This window comes from Agelaius phoeniceus, chromosome 9, assembly GCF_051311805.1.
Source record: "Agelaius phoeniceus isolate bAgePho1 chromosome 9, bAgePho1.hap1, whole genome shotgun sequence".
NCBI lineage: Eukaryota > Metazoa > Chordata > Aves > Passeriformes > Icteridae > Agelaius > Agelaius phoeniceus.
The window spans coordinates 7660507-7681231 of record NC_135273.1 but is presented as its reverse complement, the minus strand read 5'-3'; the positions used below and the strand labels follow the sequence as shown (position 1 = coordinate 7681231).

Genomic DNA, 20725 nt, shown 5'->3' with positions numbered 1-20725 from the left:
CTGCAGGCAAATGAAAAGCACACTAGGGACTGTGACAGCCCTCCAGAAGTCATTTATAATAAATAATACAGTTTAAAAGACAACTTGAAAACTTTGTGGTGTGTTTTTTTTGTTGTTGTTTTTTTTTTTTTTTAAGAATAAATAGTGTAACTGTTCTACAGTTATTTTTTCAGGAAATAGTCTATTGCTGATAGTTTTGGAAGCTGGAGCTTCTGTAGGATCAATAATTTTATGGGTACATGCAGCTGTGTTTGCCTTCTTGTCTGTTTTTTTCCTCAATTTATTCTCTCTGTTGTGTATGCATATATATAGAGTGAGGGTGTTTTCAAGTCTTAGAAAAATGAAATGAAATATATAAACCCCAGTAAACACTATTGCATATTTTTAGTTAAAACCAAAGAAACCTTCCACATCATCTAATGTTACTTCCTGAATAAAGAAGCTTCTAGTACATTTCTGGAAACAGTAGAATGACATTCTGTTGTTGTATAGAAATTTCATTACTTAGTCTATATATTGATATTGAAGGATTGTTAACCCTTCAGTGCAATGCATAATTTCTGCCACTAGTGAAATTGTAATAGGTAAATATAGTGAAATTGTAATAGGTAAATATAGTGCTAGTCTAAACAGCTGTGTTTAATATTTATTCTTGATGGATAAAATTCTGTATTCATTTTATGTTCTGATCAAGAATTTACTGAAGTTCCTCTGCAGTTTAAGATTCCCTGGTTTTATGAGTTTAGGGGACAAATAGTACAGAAGTCATAGCATTAAAACTTCAATTGATGCGAAATTTCTTTTTTGATCTGTTTAGGCTGGAGGTTTGGTTCCTAAGATTTTTGTTTTCATTTTCATAAATATTTTCTGTAGTGGATTATACTAACACAGTTATTCTTAGCACAACAATCATTTGATGTACTTGAAACAAGATAGAATTAGACTAAGTCTATGTAAGCCTACTGAACAGTTTGCAGTTAGGATGAAAATATAAATAGATAGTTTATACCATGCAGTTTGGAGATTATTCTGCCACATTGATGAATAGTTGTCTGAATCATTCGTGGTCATTCAGGCATGAACTTATTTTTCCTTGTAGTCCATATCCATCCTCCTTATAATCTGGGCAATTATGCTGCTGATACAGATTTTAAATTCCTTCTCATTTTCTGTTTGTTCAAAACTTCAAGATTTCTGTTCATCAGGCAGTATAGAAAATGTTTATTTTTGTGACTGGTCACTTTGTAATCAACAGGCTTCAAATAAGCTGTCATAGTATTTCTTTTGATAGGAATACAGTTTTATTTTCATTGGATTCTTAGTTTAATTGAACTGCTGTTATAAATAAAATTGCAAATAACATATGTATAAAAAGCAAAGAAAAATAGCTTTGACATTCACCTTGTGAGAAGAAAAGTTTAGGTAGGATGCAAGCCCAAGTTTTTCTTTAAAGTCTAATTTTCTCCTCTGAAAAGCCATGTGAGTAGATTCTAACTAGTTTGTTTAGAACTAAATGAAGTATCTTTACACTAGATCCAGATTGTAATGAAGACACCCTTTTCATAAATTTTCCTGGTTTCAACTATTTTCTTAAATCTATAATTACCCACAATTGTCAGCTTCATCAGCTATTTCAACACAGAGGTCCAAAGCAAATTAGACATAAAATTGCTTCTCTCCAGGGCAGCCTGCCTGAGGATTCAGCTGAAGCACATTTTTGTGTGTGAGGAAAATGACTTTGTTGGTGCCAGTGATGTACATTAAAAGGACTTAAGGAAAAAAGAACTTTTACACATTTAACTCCTAATTCTTACTTAATTACTCATTACCATGGCTCATTAATTTAATGACTTTTAAAATTATTTAATACTGATGCCTCCAGTTTGATTGCACTGAACCAACTTAGAAATTTATTGAACTTGCACTTCTGACTTTTTCCAAGGAGATGCATATTTTTAGGGAAACCAGCAAATATATAATGTAATTTTTCCATGGTGTGTCATATCAGTTGTGGATTGCCTTCTTATTGTCTATATATATGTTTTTGAATTTGTTGTAAGATCTCTTCCATTTACTTTGACTCAACAAAATGTAAGAATTCAGAGCTGTCATGTATGACCAGATAATAATATGACATGGAAAAATCTAAACTTTACAATTAAGGTTACTTTCATCACCCTGTGTAGCAAAAAAATTAAGAAATACAAAACTAAGCATTAGCAAGAATAGATAATTTATAAATAAATGGCTCACTAGTTAGAGAATATTAATATTAAGCATTTGTCCTACACTATGATATACTCTTAACTAGGCAATCTTACTTCAATAGAATACCTCTTTAATGTACTCTCTGTTTTTAATTTTTGCTTATTGGGCTGTATTTTTTTTACATTTGCTTTAAGTAATTTAATGTGTAAAACATGTACACAAACCTCAAAATAGAGCTGCAGCTCATGGTGCTTTTGTGTAGATTTTCCTGAGAATGGCAACAAACTGAACAAGAGGGAGACACCACAAAGGTGTCTAAAAATCAAGTATTCTTGGGAAGAATAAGTCTTGTGATTTCTAGAGATTTAGTCCAGATAGTGAGAAAACCTAATGGTACAGAAATGTTTAATACTTGTTTGGAAGATTGTCAAGGCGTAGTTACAGAAGAAAGAAGAGATTGTCAACTTGGGAGGTTTTAATGGTTTATGAGCCAAGTCTGGCAATGGCTATAAATATATTGTTACTAAATTATAAAACAGCTCTAGAAACTTTTAAATCATGCAGTGAGAGTCCCTTTTTTTCCCTAGCCAAGACACCAATCACTGTGACATTTAAATTAAAAAATCCAAATTTTAAAAAAAATCTTACTGTGATAGCTGTCCTCTTCCAAGTCTTCCACCCACTTTGGCACTGAGGAATCGACAGGTCTGACATGGTTTGACATTTGATAAGCTGCTATAATTGACAAATTACTAATCTGCTGGACACCATGAGCTCTGAAGCTCTACTCTATAGAGAGGTCATCCTTCAAAACTTGGCAGCAGGATCAATGCTGCTGGCAGGATTCACATTGTGATTTTGCTGCAGGAGTGATCAGTACTTTCTGAATTTCCCAAAATGTGAAGCTCTGGAGTGGAGCTCTGCTGCAAGATCAGTGGTTTATAGTGGTGTTATTTGACAAAAAGCAATTTTATGCTTTCAAGGTCACGTGTGAAAAAATTATGTCAACAGGAATGCAAGTTTTTTCACTTTCACCAAAATAGGCTGTAGAGAGAACAGACTGGAGCTGTTTGATGTGGTCCTGATATCCTTAAAATTGCTTTGTATGTCAAAGCTTATGAGGGTCAGGACATTTAAAATAAGATAATATTTAGTTAATTTATTTTGGAATTTCTCTCTGCCCACTAGATTTGATCAGCTGTGAGTTCATGTTCTCCATCACAGTAGGTTTTCAAATGCCTCATGTTTGTAGGTATTGGGGTTTTCATGGAGTCTCAGTTAGTGACTTACTACCTCTTCAAAGATTTCTGAAATGCCTGGACAGCGTTTTAAAGCTGTAAGGACTAATTAAATCATTCCAATAGTAAAAAAAAAAACCCTTTCTCATAAACCCCCCCCCCCTTAAAACTCAGATGTCACAACACAGTCAATTTTTGTGTGAATCCATCTTGTATTGCAATGCTGTTTTGAAGAGGTTCTGTGTCAAAGTGCAAATATATTTATGCTGGTTATTAGTCAGGACTAAACTCCTCAGAATCACATTGTACTACAATTTCATAATCACAAAGAGATGATTTTGTTCCAAAGAGAAATTTACTAATGAAGCTTTAAAAACGTTGTATTCCAGCTTGCCAGTGTAATGGCCACAGCACCTGCATCAACAGCAATGTCTGTGATCAGTGTAGAAACCTAACAACAGGAAAACAGTGTGAGACCTGCATGCCAGGATATTATGGGGATCCCACAAATGGAGGACAGTGTACAGGTAAGTTCTTCTATTGGAAGGAAAAAGAAAAATAGCAAAATGACATTTTATGTAATGTGAATTTAATGTCTTTAATGTAACGTGAAATTAACTTTTCTTTAAAGGTTAAAAGTTTATTTTATAGTACAGATGAGCTGATCAGCTAAATTAATGATTCAAAATTAGATTAATATACTTAAAGAAAAACTCATTCAGAGTCATTATTTTGCAATTGTTTCTCTCTCAGGGGGAGGAAGAAACTTCCTCGTTGGAGCAACACCTCAAATTATTTCAGAGCGATGTCTTTAAATTCCATGTAACAATCCTGTTAGAGGCAGTGCTTATAAATAAACTTCAGTATCTGCCAGCATGTCTTGTAACACTGATTTGTGTAAATTTGTGATGCTAGTGGAGGAATTACACATTTAACAGACTAACAGGTCTTACTCATGTACAGATGAAACAAAAAGTCCTGGTGTGCTGAGGTTGGCAAGGCACCCAGACCTATTAAAAATGTAGTTTTTAAACTGCTGCAGTGGAAGATTCTCCTTGAAGTGAAGGAGAGAATGAAGTCAGATACTCAAGTGGTTTTTGTATATTGCTGTGGGGCTACAGGAACTCCTTGCCTTAAAACTGAATGGTTGAATGGTGGAAGGAGGAACATATTCAATATGGAAGCTTAATAAGGTTGGCTTTGAATCTACGAGGATGCTGGAAGGTTTTGCCCCATGCCTTTTTCTTCTTCATTACTGATATTTCTTTAACCAGACCTTTGCTTCTCAAGCAGTATTTCTTAATTTAAAGACCTTGTTGGTTCCTCAGCACTCTAATGTGCAGTAGGCAATGCATAAAGATTCACATCTGGTACACTCAAGCACAATATGTAAAAATTGTGTTCAAGGGGATAGAAAGATTAATGTCTACCTTTATTGACAATTGAACATTTTGCTGAGGCTTTATGATGCTTTAAATAATTCTTAATAGTTCAGTTTTTCTCCTGAAGTTGACAAAATGTTCTTTTGCTGTCTGTATCACCTTTATGGCAAAATGATGTATTCATACAGCTTTTATTCTTCAGGGATACATTAGCTATCAACCAAATAAGCATTCCATCACCTTTAGTGAAATATGCGTGGTGCAATAATGGCTGAAATCAATTTATAAGACTAGTAAAATTATAAATTTTACAGCTTGTTTTTTCAGTCCTAGTCTGTAAAAATGTATATTTTTATTGGTAGACATGATTTTAACAGGAGCCATTTTGACTAGAGAATGCTTTAAAAAATAAAAATGGTAATTATTTCAATGCTTTATCTACTATGCTGTGTTGTATTTTTAGTATAGAGTGCATAATAAATGTTTACATCCTTAGGATATTTTGAAGGATGTAGTAATTGTGAACTGTAAGGTTTTCTACAGTATCATGAGTACTGTGATAGAAGTGCCCAAACTGTGGGCCAAGGATTTCTGCAGGAAAAAGTACCAGGGATCCATAGATAACTCAAATCAATGTTACTGGGAATTAAGAGGATCTTGGAACCATAGCTGGGATCAGGCACAGTACAAATATAAAGTAAGTAATGGTTCTATATATCTTCTTCATTCTGCTAATGCTATTGGTAATGCAGAAAAAAAAAATTAAAGTTGGCTGGAAATTAAAACCATAATTAAAATTGAAATATATGGAGAAAAATACCAGTTGAAGAAAGGGCAACCCAGTTAGAAGCTGAGCTTAAGTGTGACTGAAATGAGAAGAAAATAAGGCAGGAAATTATATGAAAAAGCCAGTCAGAGGACAGAAGAATCACAAGGAACTAAAAAACCACCCAACCCAGTCATCTTTAGAGTTGCATCCTGTGTCAGGTTGCTGCTGCCAGCTGACTTTCTGGCTGGACCCCACCAACTTTGCTTTTCCACTGAGACTCAGCCTTTGGTTCCATGGCTGCCTGAGCACATGGTGTGTTTTTGCCTTGGAGCTCCTGAGTAAAAATCTTTGAGGATGCAGGCTGAAAACTTTGTAAAGGCATGACAAGATGATGACTATAACTCTGAAAGTACATCTGTAATGTTGTAATATTCTTCATGGCTCAAGTTGCTATAGTTACAAGGGCACAGCTGGCTTTGAATGGGAGAGCAGTCAAAGCTGGGGACAGAGGATGTACTTGATCTCTGCAGTGCAGAGGTGAAGTCGTGTGCTCTGGGACAAAATCTGCAGGTCATTTCCATAGCACACTCATGACATAAAGTAACTTTTTCCCAGTGTTTTGAGGAAAGTACTGATGTACGCATTTAGTACACACATTACATTTCCTGCTGTCTTGGTATATGTACTTATAGGTAAAATCTGAGCTCTTAGTTTGGCTGTAGGTGATACAGGCTAAAATGATTTGTAAGAAAACCTTCCTTTTTTATATAGGTTCATTAGCCCTCAGGAAGGAGGACATGCATAGCAAGCCTTGAAGTCCTTGGAAAACTTTTATCTTTTTTCCTTAACTGTGCCAATAGTTTCCTAAATCCTTTCTGTTTATACTCCAAGGAGGTAATTCAGAAAGCTCTAAAAGAAATGACTGTCCACCTCTGAGTGATCAATTCTGTTCTGACCTTTGTCCAAGGATGGCAAATTCTGTTAAAATTATTTTTTTCTACTCTGGTACTAATGGTGGCTTTACAACTGTCATCAAATAACTGATACATTTATAGTAGTATTGTATAGTGTTATGGTGTTAAATTACTATGGAATGAGTAACAGTTGTTATAGAAAAAAGATATAATTCAGATTCCAAAAGGTTTTGAATAGTTGTGATTAAAGACTGGGTAAAAAAAAAAGACTTTGAGATTTTCACTCACTATAATTGCTGACATTTCAATAGCTTTAAAACAGATCTAAGGACTTGCTTTGCATTCTGATATTATGCAGGCTTAGTAAATGTGACAAACCTTGCAGAAGGACAAAGAAAAGATGGAGGCACAATAGCAGGCTTCAAATGCATGAAGGGAAGCTGAAAAGAGAGGGACATGATAAAGAGCCTTCCCCCACATCCCCATTTTGGTTAAGGAGGAAGTAATGGGATTAGGTTGCAACAAGAAAGATTAAGGTGGAATACAAGGGAAAATTTCTACTGGTTAAACTGTGAAAGATTACCTAAATATGCTATGAAATCTGCATTACCACTTACACTATCCCTTTTAAATTTTCAAATGTCTCAGGCTTTGGAAATGGGTAGGGAATTAGCTGATTCCACACATTTTTCTCCAGCCCTAATATTCTGTAGTGTCTTGGAGTCTGAGATCTAGAAAGCAGGGAGGTATTGGGTAAAGATAAAGTATTCTGATTATATAGGAAAATGAGCTGTGTATAGCCATATGGCTATGGATATTTACCATATTTTGGGTCCTTAATGTTACTAAGATATTACTAAGTTGTATACTACTTATTTTTGCATCTGTAGCATTTTAGTTACTGTGGAGTTAAAAAGCTTTCCATCCTATGCAGGTTTCCCCTGTAGCTGAGACTCTGGTTTATTTGTGTCAGAAATGTGGTATTGTGGCTGCTGATGGCCAGTAGTTTGTCAATAGTCATATTTCTAAGAAATCATTACTGTTCTTTTTCTTGAAATAACCATACCTAATACCAATTACTCATTTAAATTCTGTCACTTGAAGTCTCTTTTCAGTACAGAGAATGAGAATTAGAATTTGTATTCTTGGTGTAAAAATGAGCTTTATATTCAGTTGTCCTAAGATATGGCTTGCAGTGAAGATATATGTGCTCCTTCAGTTCTTTCTGACATTTCATTGTACAAATATATAGTTTGAATTATTTTATATTTAATTCATTGCTGCATTCTGTACAAAAATCAGTAATAAATTGCAGGGGTCTTTTATGATAAGGGAAGTTCTGTGACTGTAATCTATTAGTTATCTGTTCTTATACTAATTAAAATGGTTTCAGGGAGTCTGTGGTGTCAAATAGGTAGCCACAATAGAAAATGAAATTGATTTCTTACCTTAAACTATGAAATATTTTAAGTTGTACAATAAGATTTGCCTTCCTTTTTGGAAACAAATCTTAGTGCACAAATTATTAAGTCCAGACCCTGTGCATATGCTTAAGGTTTGTCATCTAAACTCCCTGTCTAGCAAAGAAAGCATGAAGAGGATACCACCCAAGTTACCAGGTCAAGTTACAGCATCCTTTTTAAGAGTTATCTCAATGTGCAAGAAAACAAGAGGGAGGGCAGAGGTGAATTGTGAGCATGAGGGAATAGGGTGCTCTGGGAAGAGACAGGTTTGGGTTTCCAGGACAAGCAAATCCATGGGCAGTCCTTGGAGGGCTAATTTCAGTGCTGTCAGCCTGTGCCAGAAATATTTAAGTATTCAATCCCTGTCTTGAACAGCATAAGGCACATTCTGTGTTGTGGTAAAGATTAGATGAGAAATTCACAGCTCGGCCTTGTCTGTTCCTGGGACACCTCGGCAGCCTTTCAGTCTGAGGTGTTGAAGAGCTTGAAAGCAGATATTCTTAATCACTTTGATTGATTTTTTCCTAAATTTTGCTCAAGTCCTATTTGAGGGATGATTTTGAAGGTATGAATATTGAAATTCAGTTAACAGAAAATTCATTATTGAATATTATTGGATTTTGGAAGTAAACCAGCTTTGACTGTAGGTGGGAACAGGTCCTGGCTTGCTGTCTTGATGATTTCTCTTGTTTTCTTCAGGGTCTTGCTCTGTTACATGCTGCATTTCTGGGAAATATGCAGTTTTTAAATAGAAATTCTAGAAAAAAATAGATTTGTATGTGTACTACAAACTGCACATAAAGTACCAAAAAACCCCCACTATGGGAGATTTCTTGGAACAATTTTTGTTTCATCTTAGTGATGTTTTTTAGTATTATTTTCAAATTTATTAATCACTACTTAGTTGTCAGTGTTAACAAAATTGCTCTAGCTGCTTATCACCTTGACATTTTCTTTATGCATGGTATTTTAAAAAAATTATCCTTACAATTTATGAGTTGCCAAGAAAAAATTCTTTACGGTAACTAATGACACACGCAATGAATGTATAATATATTTAATAATAATAAGATAATGTAAGCATTTTGCTGTATTGTCATTTTCTTTAATAATGGGATAACACTCCTAGCAGCATCCAGTTTTCCCAGAATTGTGCTGCCATTGTTGCTTTTGCAGGAGAAGGAGACTGTGAGTCCCAGCACAGCAGGAGAATTGTCTTATCTTGCACTGATTGTTCTCTAAGCAGCCCTTAAAGGCACCTGAGACACTGATGACCATCCTGTAAAAGCTTCCAACCACACAGGCTGTTGGGGTGACATTTTTTAAGCAAATCTGAAGCATTTCTGTTGTCTTTATAGATCTTTTCCTTTCTCTGTTATCACACATTGGACACTTGCAATACCAAAGGCAGCAGCTTCCCCCCATGTTTGCTTTGTAATCATTCTGTTTGGAAAGGTAAAGTTAACCTTTTACTGGAAACATCTGATTTTTTATGAGGTGTTCAAACCATTATCAAAAGGCAGTATGTTTTTGGCAAATATACACCATGTGTGCATCACCTGTATTTGTAAACCTATGTGCATGCATCTACACGTGCTGCTGCTTGAAAGCATTCCACGTAAACTTTGGCATCTAGACATGAGCCACCCAGCTGGCATGTAACTACAGGAAATGCCTCAAGACATGAAAAAAGTAAATCAGACAAGTATCAATAAAAGACTAAGTTGTCAGAATTACTTAAAAGTACCTTAGGTTGAAGGATTTTGGTAAAATTTAACCCAGTAGATTAGTTGTATAGATACATATTTGTGATTATTTGTGTTGGTTAAAAGAATAAAAACTAAAACTTATTAGTGATGTGTTGTCACTGAAGTTATATCTGAAGAATGCTCTTCCATGGTGTTCAAATCTTGTTCTTCAGAAAATGTGATTATTCTGCTGAGTTACTGACAGCTGAGATGTGGGGTTTTGAGAGAAGAGGCCAAGGGTGCCACAAGCCATTACTTCAAGTGCCTGTGAAAGAGAGACATGAGAAAGATGTTAAACTCATCCTGGCAGCAGATTGACAATGTTCTCCTTGGATTTTGGGTTCTATTTAACTTTTAAAAATGCCTAATGGATGACTTTACAAATTTTTTTCTCTGGCACTATTTCTATAACTTTTACATATTCAGCAGTGGAAACCTTCATAATGTGTTTTCATCATGACCCTCTGTGGCGGAGCTGATTCTGATTTCCTTCCTTTCTTCTCCAAAAGAAAGACTGTTAAAAGCTGCCATGAGCACCCTCAAGAACAGACAGAGCTCTCTTTCTGTCGTGCACAGAGGGCAATCAGTGTGTCAGATGTTTAAAAAAAGAATCCAGTTTGATTACCTTAAATTAATTGTGGGGTTCCTTAGATGGGGTGCCTACACCAAAACCCACTCTAATGCACGTACTTTAAAGTAATATCCATTCTGAGTTTTTAGCAACAAAAGAATCAATTTGAATTAGGCTATCTATGGAAAAATATGAGAAATGTGCTAAGGAAAACCGATTGAAAATAGATCCCAGGAAAATTGGCCCACAGAGCCCAGGATGATGTAACCAAGATGCCTTTGCTTCCCAGCCATATTCTTAGAACGTAGTTGCACATGTATGTATGAATATATACACAGCATTTGTATATGAAATTTGATGGACATCAGATTACAGAATTTCATACATTACCAAAAGCAACCTGTCTTTCATAAAGGAAAAAGTTGATAACATGACAAGGAAAACAGTTTTTTATTTACTTCTTTTTTTTTTACAAATTGTTGTGTTAGAAAGGTATCTGCTAATTTACATTTAGACTTATATTTCAAGGTTCCAAAAAGTTATTTAAGCAATGAGGGAACAGAAAGCAGCAGTCTTAATTTTTCACTTTAACACTATTGCTATGTAGCTTTAGAATTACCTATAGTTTGGGATTGCATAGGGCAGGTAGAGAAGCATCAAATATAAAGCATCTGAATATAAATTTGTATGACTTTATTTAAGACAGTAAACCTAAATATGGAGTTAATTGTTTCCTTAAGAATAGTTTTGTTTAGTAAATGTCAAATATGCTGCCATTTTCCTATGAGTTTTGGCCTTAAAACACCTGGAGACTAAGAGCTTTAGCAGCTGATGGATGATGCTATTTCAACAGGAAAAGCTGGGCAGGGGTTGTTGGCCTGAGAAGTGACTTTTTGGAGTCCAAAAAGCAGAGAAAAAGACTTGCATTTAAAACTTCATCAAGAGACAGCTGTAAACTTGGACTTTTTTCCTTCTACAACACGCAGGTCTGTTTCAAAAAGGTTTCTGGTCCAAAATCTTATATTCTAGGGCTGTGAATCCTGTTTAAGGTAGGACTAACAATGAGGAGCAAAGAGCTTTTAATTGACATCTGCTGGAAAAAACCAGAAATGTAGGAAGCATGAATATCCTCAATTAGCAGTATAAATGTCAGCAAAAGCATTTACTTCTGCATCTTCCTAAAGTAGAACTAATGTCCAAATAGGAGTTTTGACTCTCTTAGGGTATGAAATGGCAGCTTGGGATAAGAGGTTTTATATAGTTTTTCTGCTTAGCTGTTTTAATGTCTAGCATGTAGGGAATTGTATTTGTGGACTTCACTGGTGCAAGATCACACATTTGGCATTCCATCTTTAGCAAAATTTACAGGAAACTGTATATCAGGTTAAATATTGTATTCTAGAAGCCCTCTTTTCACAGTGACTAACTATGAAATTAAAAATCACAAGTATCTTTTAGTCCAGGCACTTCAAGGTTAGTCACAGAAAAAAAGGATTTTCAGTGGATTGGATGCTTATGACACAAGACCACAGGAGCCTATGTGAATTAAGACATTTTGTATTAAAACAGGTAAATATTGGAAGTTGGTGGAAGAAAGAGTATAGTGTGCTCTGTACTGTCTTCAGGTACTTTAATATGGAACTAAATTTAAAAAACCTGTTTGCTTGTGCCTTGGTTTATAAGAAACAGTGTGTCACAAGTTCACAGCAAAACTCTGTGATAAGAAGCTATAATTTAAGATTATTCAGACAAAGAGAATCTCACATGCTAAGTTCCAGCAGATAACATGATTTTGTTCATGCTGTACAAACAAAATAGCAGAAGGCTTTGATGAATGAAGGGACTGTCAAGAAATCCCATTTTGCAGTAGTAGTGGTATTTTGTTTTGTTTTCCCTAATTTGTTTTTTACCATTCAGTATTGAATAGAGATGACACCAATCCCTTGGTTTTTCAAAATGAAATACCTTATCATAGAATAAAAGTGTTTAGTATTAACTAAAATACTGGAATTTGGTTTTAGTAGAAGGAAAAGGGCTTCTTGGTTCATATGAAACACAAAGAAAAGGGATTCTAGCACAATAATCTATTCAAGAAAAGCCTCATGTTGCTTTTTGCAGATTTTGAGCAGTCAGAATAAACACTCTTTTAAGAAGACCTTTTTCCCCAAAGGTGATTTGAAAATTTATTTTCCTTTCTTTAATGAATGCTGTTTATTGAACAGTATCCAAGATAGTCTGAACACTGAGTGAAGCCTGGTTTTGGGTTTAGTTATGAATTTAAATTAGGTTCACTTCAATCAGAATGTATTCAAAATCAGTCCTGTGCTACTAAACCAGAAGTGGATTGCCATAGGAAAAACTTTGTTGAGGAACTTGGAAAATCTTTTAAAATTACTGTTCCATTTTTTTTGACTGCCAAGCAAAATGCGCTAAACAAACTTCTCAATATGCTGTTAATTCTTGTGTACACAGATAATTTTCTTTTTGATTTCTTTTTTTTTGTACATTAGAGCTATATTATAAAGTATGATTTCTAGCACAATTAATTGTAAGTTCAAACAAAAAACTCAAACTAAAATTAGGAAACTTTTTATAGATACATTTGTATTCCATAACTTACTTAAAATAATGTTAAGTGAAGGACCTGGAGTTGCACTTCAGGGGAAGTATCATTGTCAACTATCAATAGACATTCAGATGCTCATAATTTTATGAGAGTTAAAAAGAGGAAAACTGTTGAATGTAGCATGATTAACCTCCAGAGAGAGATTATTTGTGTGGCTGTGGGATTTCAAAAGGTTTTGACAGGATGCCTGTTCAACATGTTTAACATTTTTGATGTTTTTCCTTGATTGCATACAGATTTTTATAAAGTTTCTGTCAAGTACAACTGTTTTAAGCTACCTCTTGTTTCTCCAAATCTGCCTTTACTTCCTGAACCAGGATGTGTGTTCTCATTGCAGAATTATGTGATTTTAGGAGCAGTCAGCAGGGCAAACAACTGGTTCAAGCATCACCTTAGGATTGCTGTTGGAATGGTTGGCTGTGGAGAACCACTGACTTTTTTTTCTTGCCTAAGAAAGTTTTCTTTCCAACCTGAACAATTACAGTGGAATTATGTAGTTAAATCACTAGTAACCAATTTTATCAACTACAATTTTGTTCCTTAAGCCTGGTGGCTACACTAGGCTGCTTTGTGTAACTTCTCCATCCAGCAAAGTTAGTTCTAATTTACTCAAGTGGAGTGTGAACAAGGCAGCTTTTTTAAAAAGAAAAATGAAAAGACCTTAATTTAAACTGTTCCTGAGGTCTACTATGCAACAAAAATATCTGAAATAGTAAAAAGAATAAGAACAACTTGTGCTATCTTAATCTGTGTAAGTAGCAGGCATTTTGTGCTTGTTCAGCATCTTATCCTGAGAACTTTGAATTCAGGCATCCTTTAATTGATCACCACTTATAGCTTTTACAGATATTGAAGAGATGCAGCAGTTTGATTTATATTATATTCCTTTATCTCTGTGCTTATTTAATCTACTTGCAATGATTAATGACAATTCTCTTGCTCTCACTGCTGTTAGTGATCAAGTCCTCCTGCATGCTCTTGTGGAGCACAGTTTCTGACAATGATGAACCAGTTGCTCTGCATTCTTATTTTTGTGGGTTTTTTTCAGGTTTACATGCCATAAATTTATTTTATGTGGTAAGGAATACTCACAAAATGTATTTCTGATGTGCTGTCTGAGCTTTGTATCATGTTCACCTTCCTAATGAAATGTGTAAATCCATTGGTTTCCAAATGATGTTCCTAGAGGAGATAGGCAGGACATGATTTAGAAACTTTCAGCTGTCTAGAAATGTACTGATTTTGTCAGCCTCTGATAAACAAACATATTTTACCCTGTATTGAAGGTGATGTCAAGAGCTCACGTAGATGTTGTGTCTGGCTCAGGGGGCACTGGGGGCAGGCAGCTGCAAGCTGAAGATGACATTTTCTTAAATCACTGTTACTTGATCCTCAAATAAGCCTTTGACTAAAGCCAGTCTCCTCATCCCAAATGCAATAGAAAAAGCAGGAGTTTTGCTTGTTTCTAATTTCTGCATCTCCCTTTCTACTTGTGGTTTGGATTGAAATGGTCACCCCTTTCCTAAGGGGGCCTGGGACCCCCCATAGCTGGTGAGAAAATAGATTTTGAGGCATTGTGCAGCTCATTCCTCAACTGATCAAATGAAGATCCTCAAAAAAACTTGTAATGGCATTTCAGTTTGATTGCAGTTGATTCTGTCTTCATTTTCTGAGTGCTAAATGAAATAGATTATAATGCCAGACCACATTAGTTATTTAGGGGGAAAAAAAAAGCCTCCCTTGCAATGGAATACATTAAAAATCAGTTGTATTTTGTACATCCTAATGGCTAAGGGAGGGAAATGATTTGCTGACTTCTTTACATTTTGTGGCATTTTTGCTTGATAAATTGTAGAAATCATTTCTTTTCTTTGGGCTTTTACTCTGAATGACCAAATACACACAAATAGTTGCAATCACCAGTTGTTGACTTCAGATGTTTTTCACCTTAGATTGGAATTTTTTCTGACCTTTAAGGCTGCTATGAATAACATTTGAATGCTTTTAAATACTTTTGCATTGTATACTGCCTTATAATAATCTTTCTGATTTTTTTTTTGTTATAACTTCCAGTGTTCTCTTTAGAGAGAATGGGGGGAAAGCTAACAGCCTTTTGATGAAAGGAACATTTTGACCAAAATTTCCAAAGTAGTACAGAAGCTGCTGTCTTAAGAAAATTTAAAAAGACATAATAGCAGCAACAACAACAATAATAATAGTAGGTACTGGGCCTTTTATTGTCTGAAAAAGTCTAAAACACATCTCAGTATGGACATTAGACCACGAAGGTATCCAAAATCTTCACTTTATGTTTTTGCTTTGCAAATAACTATCAAGACTCACTGTTTTAGTTTTTACTAAAGCTGGTAAAAGTTTGTCTGTCAGATCTGAAATTACTTCCTTTTTAAGTAATTCTAGTTTTCTCTTGTGTTTTCATGTGAGAAATCTCTTCACAGCTGAGGAAAACTAAGAGTAATTTAAGAAAAAATATTTTGAATCTTGTGAAAGGTCTCTTTAAATGCTTGGATACGTAAAAAACTGTCCCATACATCAGATACAGACTTCAGTTTTTCGTTGAACTCTTAAAATCTGTAAGTTAGCCCAGTCTAAATTTGTAGGCAATTTAGTTTTTGGTAACTAATATTAATATTATGTTTAGAAATGAAATGAATAAGTGGAAAGAATGAAAAGGAAACTGATAAGTATGACATGTTAAACTTATCTCCAAATAAAGTAGTATTAATGATTTCACTTGGAATTTTTCATTTTTCTATGTTCAAAGCGAGTGTAAAAGTTTCTGTTTTTTGAACAGATTAACATGGAAAACATGAAATTGCTGCTACTGTATTCTGTGAGTTCATGTGACAGTGTTTTTCTTCAGCATGTTTTTTGGCAGAAAATGCATATTATTCCAACAGCAAGCTGTAAAAATTCTGTACAGTGGCTCAGTATTGACATGAGAGATTCAGGAACAGCATTACTCTTGTTAATTGTTAAAGATTCTGCTCAGTTCCTAACAAGAAAAAAGATCCTGTCTGTCTTTCAGTGTTAATCTCGTGTGTTGCATTTTCATTATCTACTTGTATAAAGCAAAATTATGATTTTCCAAGCTGTCTTTATACTGTTAGTTGCTGATGATTAAAGACAGCTCTACTGTGATTGCTTGAGAGGTATTTATTACAAATAAACAAAAGAAATCAGTTCACTTTTCAGGATGAATGCTTTGAACAGGAGGAATAATGAAATAGAAACACTGCAGGGCTATTTTACGAGAACAAAAATGGCTAAAGAACAAATACAAGCCTTTAATTGATGAAGGTTGTCTTTAAGTGGAACCAAACTAAATTTTGATTTCTTCCACAGATAATCAGTCTGTTTGTTGTTTCTGGGTTTATTAGGATAAATATCCCACTTCTGGAATGTATGTTTAGTCCTGAAAGCTAAGAGGGCTGTGATTTCCAGATTGTTGACTGTTGCTTTTCAGAAAAAAATAATTGCCTTACCAGTGGTCACACAATCTCAGTAGTGTTCAAGCTCGAGTGAAATTGTCTGTGTTTTAATATGACTGTAAGTTCCATATCTGAGGGACAGGAGCCCAAAATATTTGTCTATTTTGTTTACCTTTTCTCTCTGTCTCACAGTCCTTAGCACTGTGTTAGTACACCTGTGCTTTTTCTTTTTTTGCTATTAGGCTATAAAAATAAATTAATTTGAGACCAAAGAAGTATAAATCACAAGGTAAAACAAGAAAGAGGAAAATAAAATTAGTACTATATGTGTTAATTATTCTATTAAGACTGATTTATTTTGGAGGATAATCATGTCACTGTAAAATGACAATTCCATTTCTGCATGTACAGCAGTATGTTCTAATACCATCTTTTTGCCTTTTTCTTTTTCTTTTTTTTTTTTTTTTAATTCCTGGTTTTATTGGTCATTGCCTTCACAGCAGTTCTTTAGCTTAATTTTAATACTGCTTGGTGATATTGCAGAAGTGTTATTGGGCACATCTTTTTGCTTTTACATTTCCTGTCTCAAAGTTTGAGTTGACGTATTTCCTATAAAAGCAATTGTTGAATGGGAAAAGGGTATTAGGGGCTTCTGGCTAAATACACTTTTCTAGAGAATTAAGTGACTAGACTTTGCAATATTTTGCAATATTCAACAACAAATATTGCAATATTCCTAATGTAGAAAATAGTCTCTGTAGGGCAGTTGCCATATGAGCACACTAATAGATTACATAGGTGAACATTTATAGGGAAACTGAGCATTAAAATTTTGCATCTAATAAAAGTTTATAGTTGCTGTCTCTTACTTAGCCTAATCTACAAGAAATGCTCTATTTCCTTTTCTTTTGATTTAACATATGCCTTGAATGTTAGCAAAATTAACAAAGTAGCACATCTCAGTATTTAATGGCATTGTCATAGCTTTCCTTTAAAAAACATCAGCAAGGTGTCTTATGGTGATTATCCACGTGCAGCTCTGGTTTAGCAACCTTTCATGTAAGCAAACATATTTACTTAAATCACCATCTGTAGTGAGCTCCATTTGAGAGAAAAAATGCTCTTGCAGCTGTATGTTGGAGATGGGGGCTAAGCAATAAGTGTTTTTAAATTCAATTGTTTAAAATGCATACTGCATGGAAATAGTGATGGGTATTCTTTTGTTGTCAGCAAGAACATTTATATGCTGAGCTGGCAACTTGGAATCAATCATACAGTGGATTTGTTATTTAATAAATTCTATAGGGTTGTGATTTTGCAGCATGGATTTGCTCTACTGAATTATATTGTTTTCATATAATCTTTCTGTTCCACTTAAAATCTGCATGTTGTACAAAAGAGTATTTTGAGCTGCTATTTCCCTAAAAATAGAGTAGATATTGCAAGGGTGAGGTTTTTTTTTTCTTGTTGTTTTTAAAGCTCTAATGTCATAATTTCACTTATTATGTTAAAAATAACAAACAAAGGTTTAAATTCTATCTTTTAAGTAGGTTTTTATTCTGAGCCATAGATTATTTATTTTAAATATTTAATTCTTGGTAAAAAGCGTGGTAATTAAGTATTTAAAATAACTGTTTAAACAAAAGCAGGTGTGCATGATATAAACCCAAGCTGAAGATGAAGAGTAGGATGGGAAGAGCTGCAGTTGGGCTGAACTTGTTTCTGTCCAAGGGTGTAGCACAAAGTACACAGAATCATGGAACCATTTAGTTTGGGACAAACCTCTAAGCTCACCCGGTCCAACCATTACCCCAGCAGTGCCAAGCCCATCACAAACCCCCATCCCCAGGTGCCACATCCACACATCCTAAATCCCTCCAGGAACAGTGAATTCACCACTTCCCTGGGCAGCCTGTTCCAGTTCTTGACACCCCTTTCAGTGAATGAACTCAAGTGTTGGCCTCAAAAAAGTATGGAAAATATAAATTGAATCTCTTTTCCTGATTTCTGCCAGCTGACAATGATTGGTACAAAATATGATTTAAAACTGATCCCAAGACTTGTTAAATTTCAAGGTAGCAAAACTGGTAGCATTAAGCTGGGAAGGATCCTACCTTAGCTGCAGTTTTAATTATTGGCTGCATTATTATCCCAGGAAAAATCATTCACTGAGAGTGGTTAAGCAGAGAGAAACAAATAGAAAATAAGAAAGAAAATATGTATAGAGGAGTACAGAAATATTGGGGTAATGGAAGAATGTCAGTCTTCTTCCAATTTCCTACCATCTTGTCCTGCTCTGCTATTGCATTTCTTTGATCACATACATTCACATTTGCTTCAGTAACAGCAGCAATGGCTAAAATGATTTTTTTGGGGTTACCCCCACATAGAGATCCACAGATTGGTAGGAGTCAATTTTTCATCACACACTTGCAAATCCTAGGTAATTGACAGCATATAAAAAGCATATCAATATATGCTTTCATTGCTGTGAAACAGATTTTTTCTAGATTTAAAAAGTGTAAATGCAAAGGTGTTGGCTTTTCCCCTGGTATTATCTAGGAACAGGGAGGTTAATAGGAGCTTGCTGAATAAGAGTAATGTTCACTGAACTGCTGCTGCTGCTACTGTATAATCACTTATGTTTTCCACTTTCACATTTGTGATCTACTTCCTATTAAATGAGCAATAATTGTGGGAGCAATCAATTAAGGTTAGTTTGCAATAGCTTTTATATTTGTCAAAACACTGACAGCTTTTGGAATGTGCTTCAGAATTCACCCTTTTAGCTCCTTTATAACTTTGGTGCTGTCCTGTTATGGAGCATCACTGTTAAGAGTACTTAACTATAAGCAGAATAAGATACTAAAAATATATTCCTGTATTTTTCACTGAAAGCATTGCAAAGATTTACACAATTAAAATTAACTTTTGTGAAGAGGCTTTTCCAGCTTAAATTGCCTAAATAATAATTCTATAAATGTGGAGTGGAAAACATGAATGGATTTGGAAAAACCTTTCTGATAATGTAGTGGCAGCACTTCAATGAACATTTAATGTAGAGTGTCAAGAGGATAGCAGAATTACAACATGTAGTATTTTGTGGTAACTGCAGGTATTTTTCAGAAGTGTTGTGTTATGAAACAGAGAAGAACATCACACATCACTATGTGCTGCATAGAAATTTCTGGTGTTTCTTGCAGACAGATTAAATGCCTGGCATCTCCTTAGTAAGAATTCTTCCTTAAGTTAGCTGGCTATTTAATGAGCCCTCTGAGGGCTGAACAAACCATTGGAGTCCTGAAATGGACATATTATTTCAATAATAATTTAGATTTAATTAGGTTTTTACTTTGTCTAGTACCTTTTTCTCTATTCATCTTAGGCTGTGGCAGAGAGGTGAGAATGTGTATGGGATGGGACACTGTCAAAGGAGGATTTATTGTGTGTTATTCCTTATCAGTATAAGGGAAGTTTAAAACTCAGTCTGTGATAGGAATTCAATATGAGATTATAAAATAGAGAATAAACTTTTATCTTATACAGGTCACCACTTGGTACCATATCTGTTCCCAAGCAGGACCTCATATATTAAATCCTTTATCTTAGTCATAATTAAGACTTCAGTGAAAGCCTAATATGAACATCTTGGTAGGTTCAGAATTACTTTGGATTAAACAAAGACTTTGGGTGTGGTGTGAATATTAGCAGGGAGTCATTCCATTGATGTGGGGATGTATTGACACATTTACCAGGGAGAGATTAGAAAATTTGGTACACTTGATTAGGAATTAAAAATAGCTGCCTAAGCAAGATGGTAATTCAAATAAACATGGAAAGGAAAAGGAAGAAGAGAGCTCAAGAACAAGAATAGGAAAATGTTTTTGAGGTGAGAATCTATCAGGCAGCAAGAGTGGCAGTGAGCAGACCAATGTGGAGAGAATTTCTTTGGCCTTAAAGGAGTGGAGGGATGATGATGATGATGATCCTGTGATTCTCCTTCAGTTCCTGTGATTCTCCTTCAGATTCCAGGAGCTTTTAAAGTTGCCTGCTTCCAGCTTCTAGAAAACTCTTCTTGTGGACTATACTTGTAGTGTTTGCTCTGCCTTTGTTCAAATGGTTTCTGAGATTTCTTTTTGTTCACTTTTGTCAATAGCGAGAGTTCCAATTATATTAGATCTTTTGCCAAACATCTGCAATAACACTTTAATTAGACATTTCAAGCTAAATGGACTTTGTTATTGGTCAGGATTTCACCCTGTGTAGCAAAGATGAATTATGAATAATTTTCTGCGTTGCACATTGAAATGGTAGGTTTTAATTGCTTTTCTCAAACTGCTGTTACTTAAAGTGTGGA

General features: G+C 34.8%; 1 protein-coding gene across 4 annotated transcripts in view; it reads left to right on the top strand.

Moving 5' to 3' along the window:
* Positions 1–20725, top strand: part of ATRNL1 (attractin like 1) — a 433015-nt gene that overhangs the window by 110491 nt on the left and 301799 nt on the right. For all 4 annotated transcript variants that reach the window (XM_077182833.1, XM_077182835.1, XM_054637523.2 and 1 more), the window contains exon 19: positions 3836–3973. In XM_077182833.1, coding sequence (XP_077038948.1) covers positions 3836–3973 — 138 coding nt within the window. The remainder of the gene's footprint in view (positions 1–3835; positions 3974–20725) is intronic.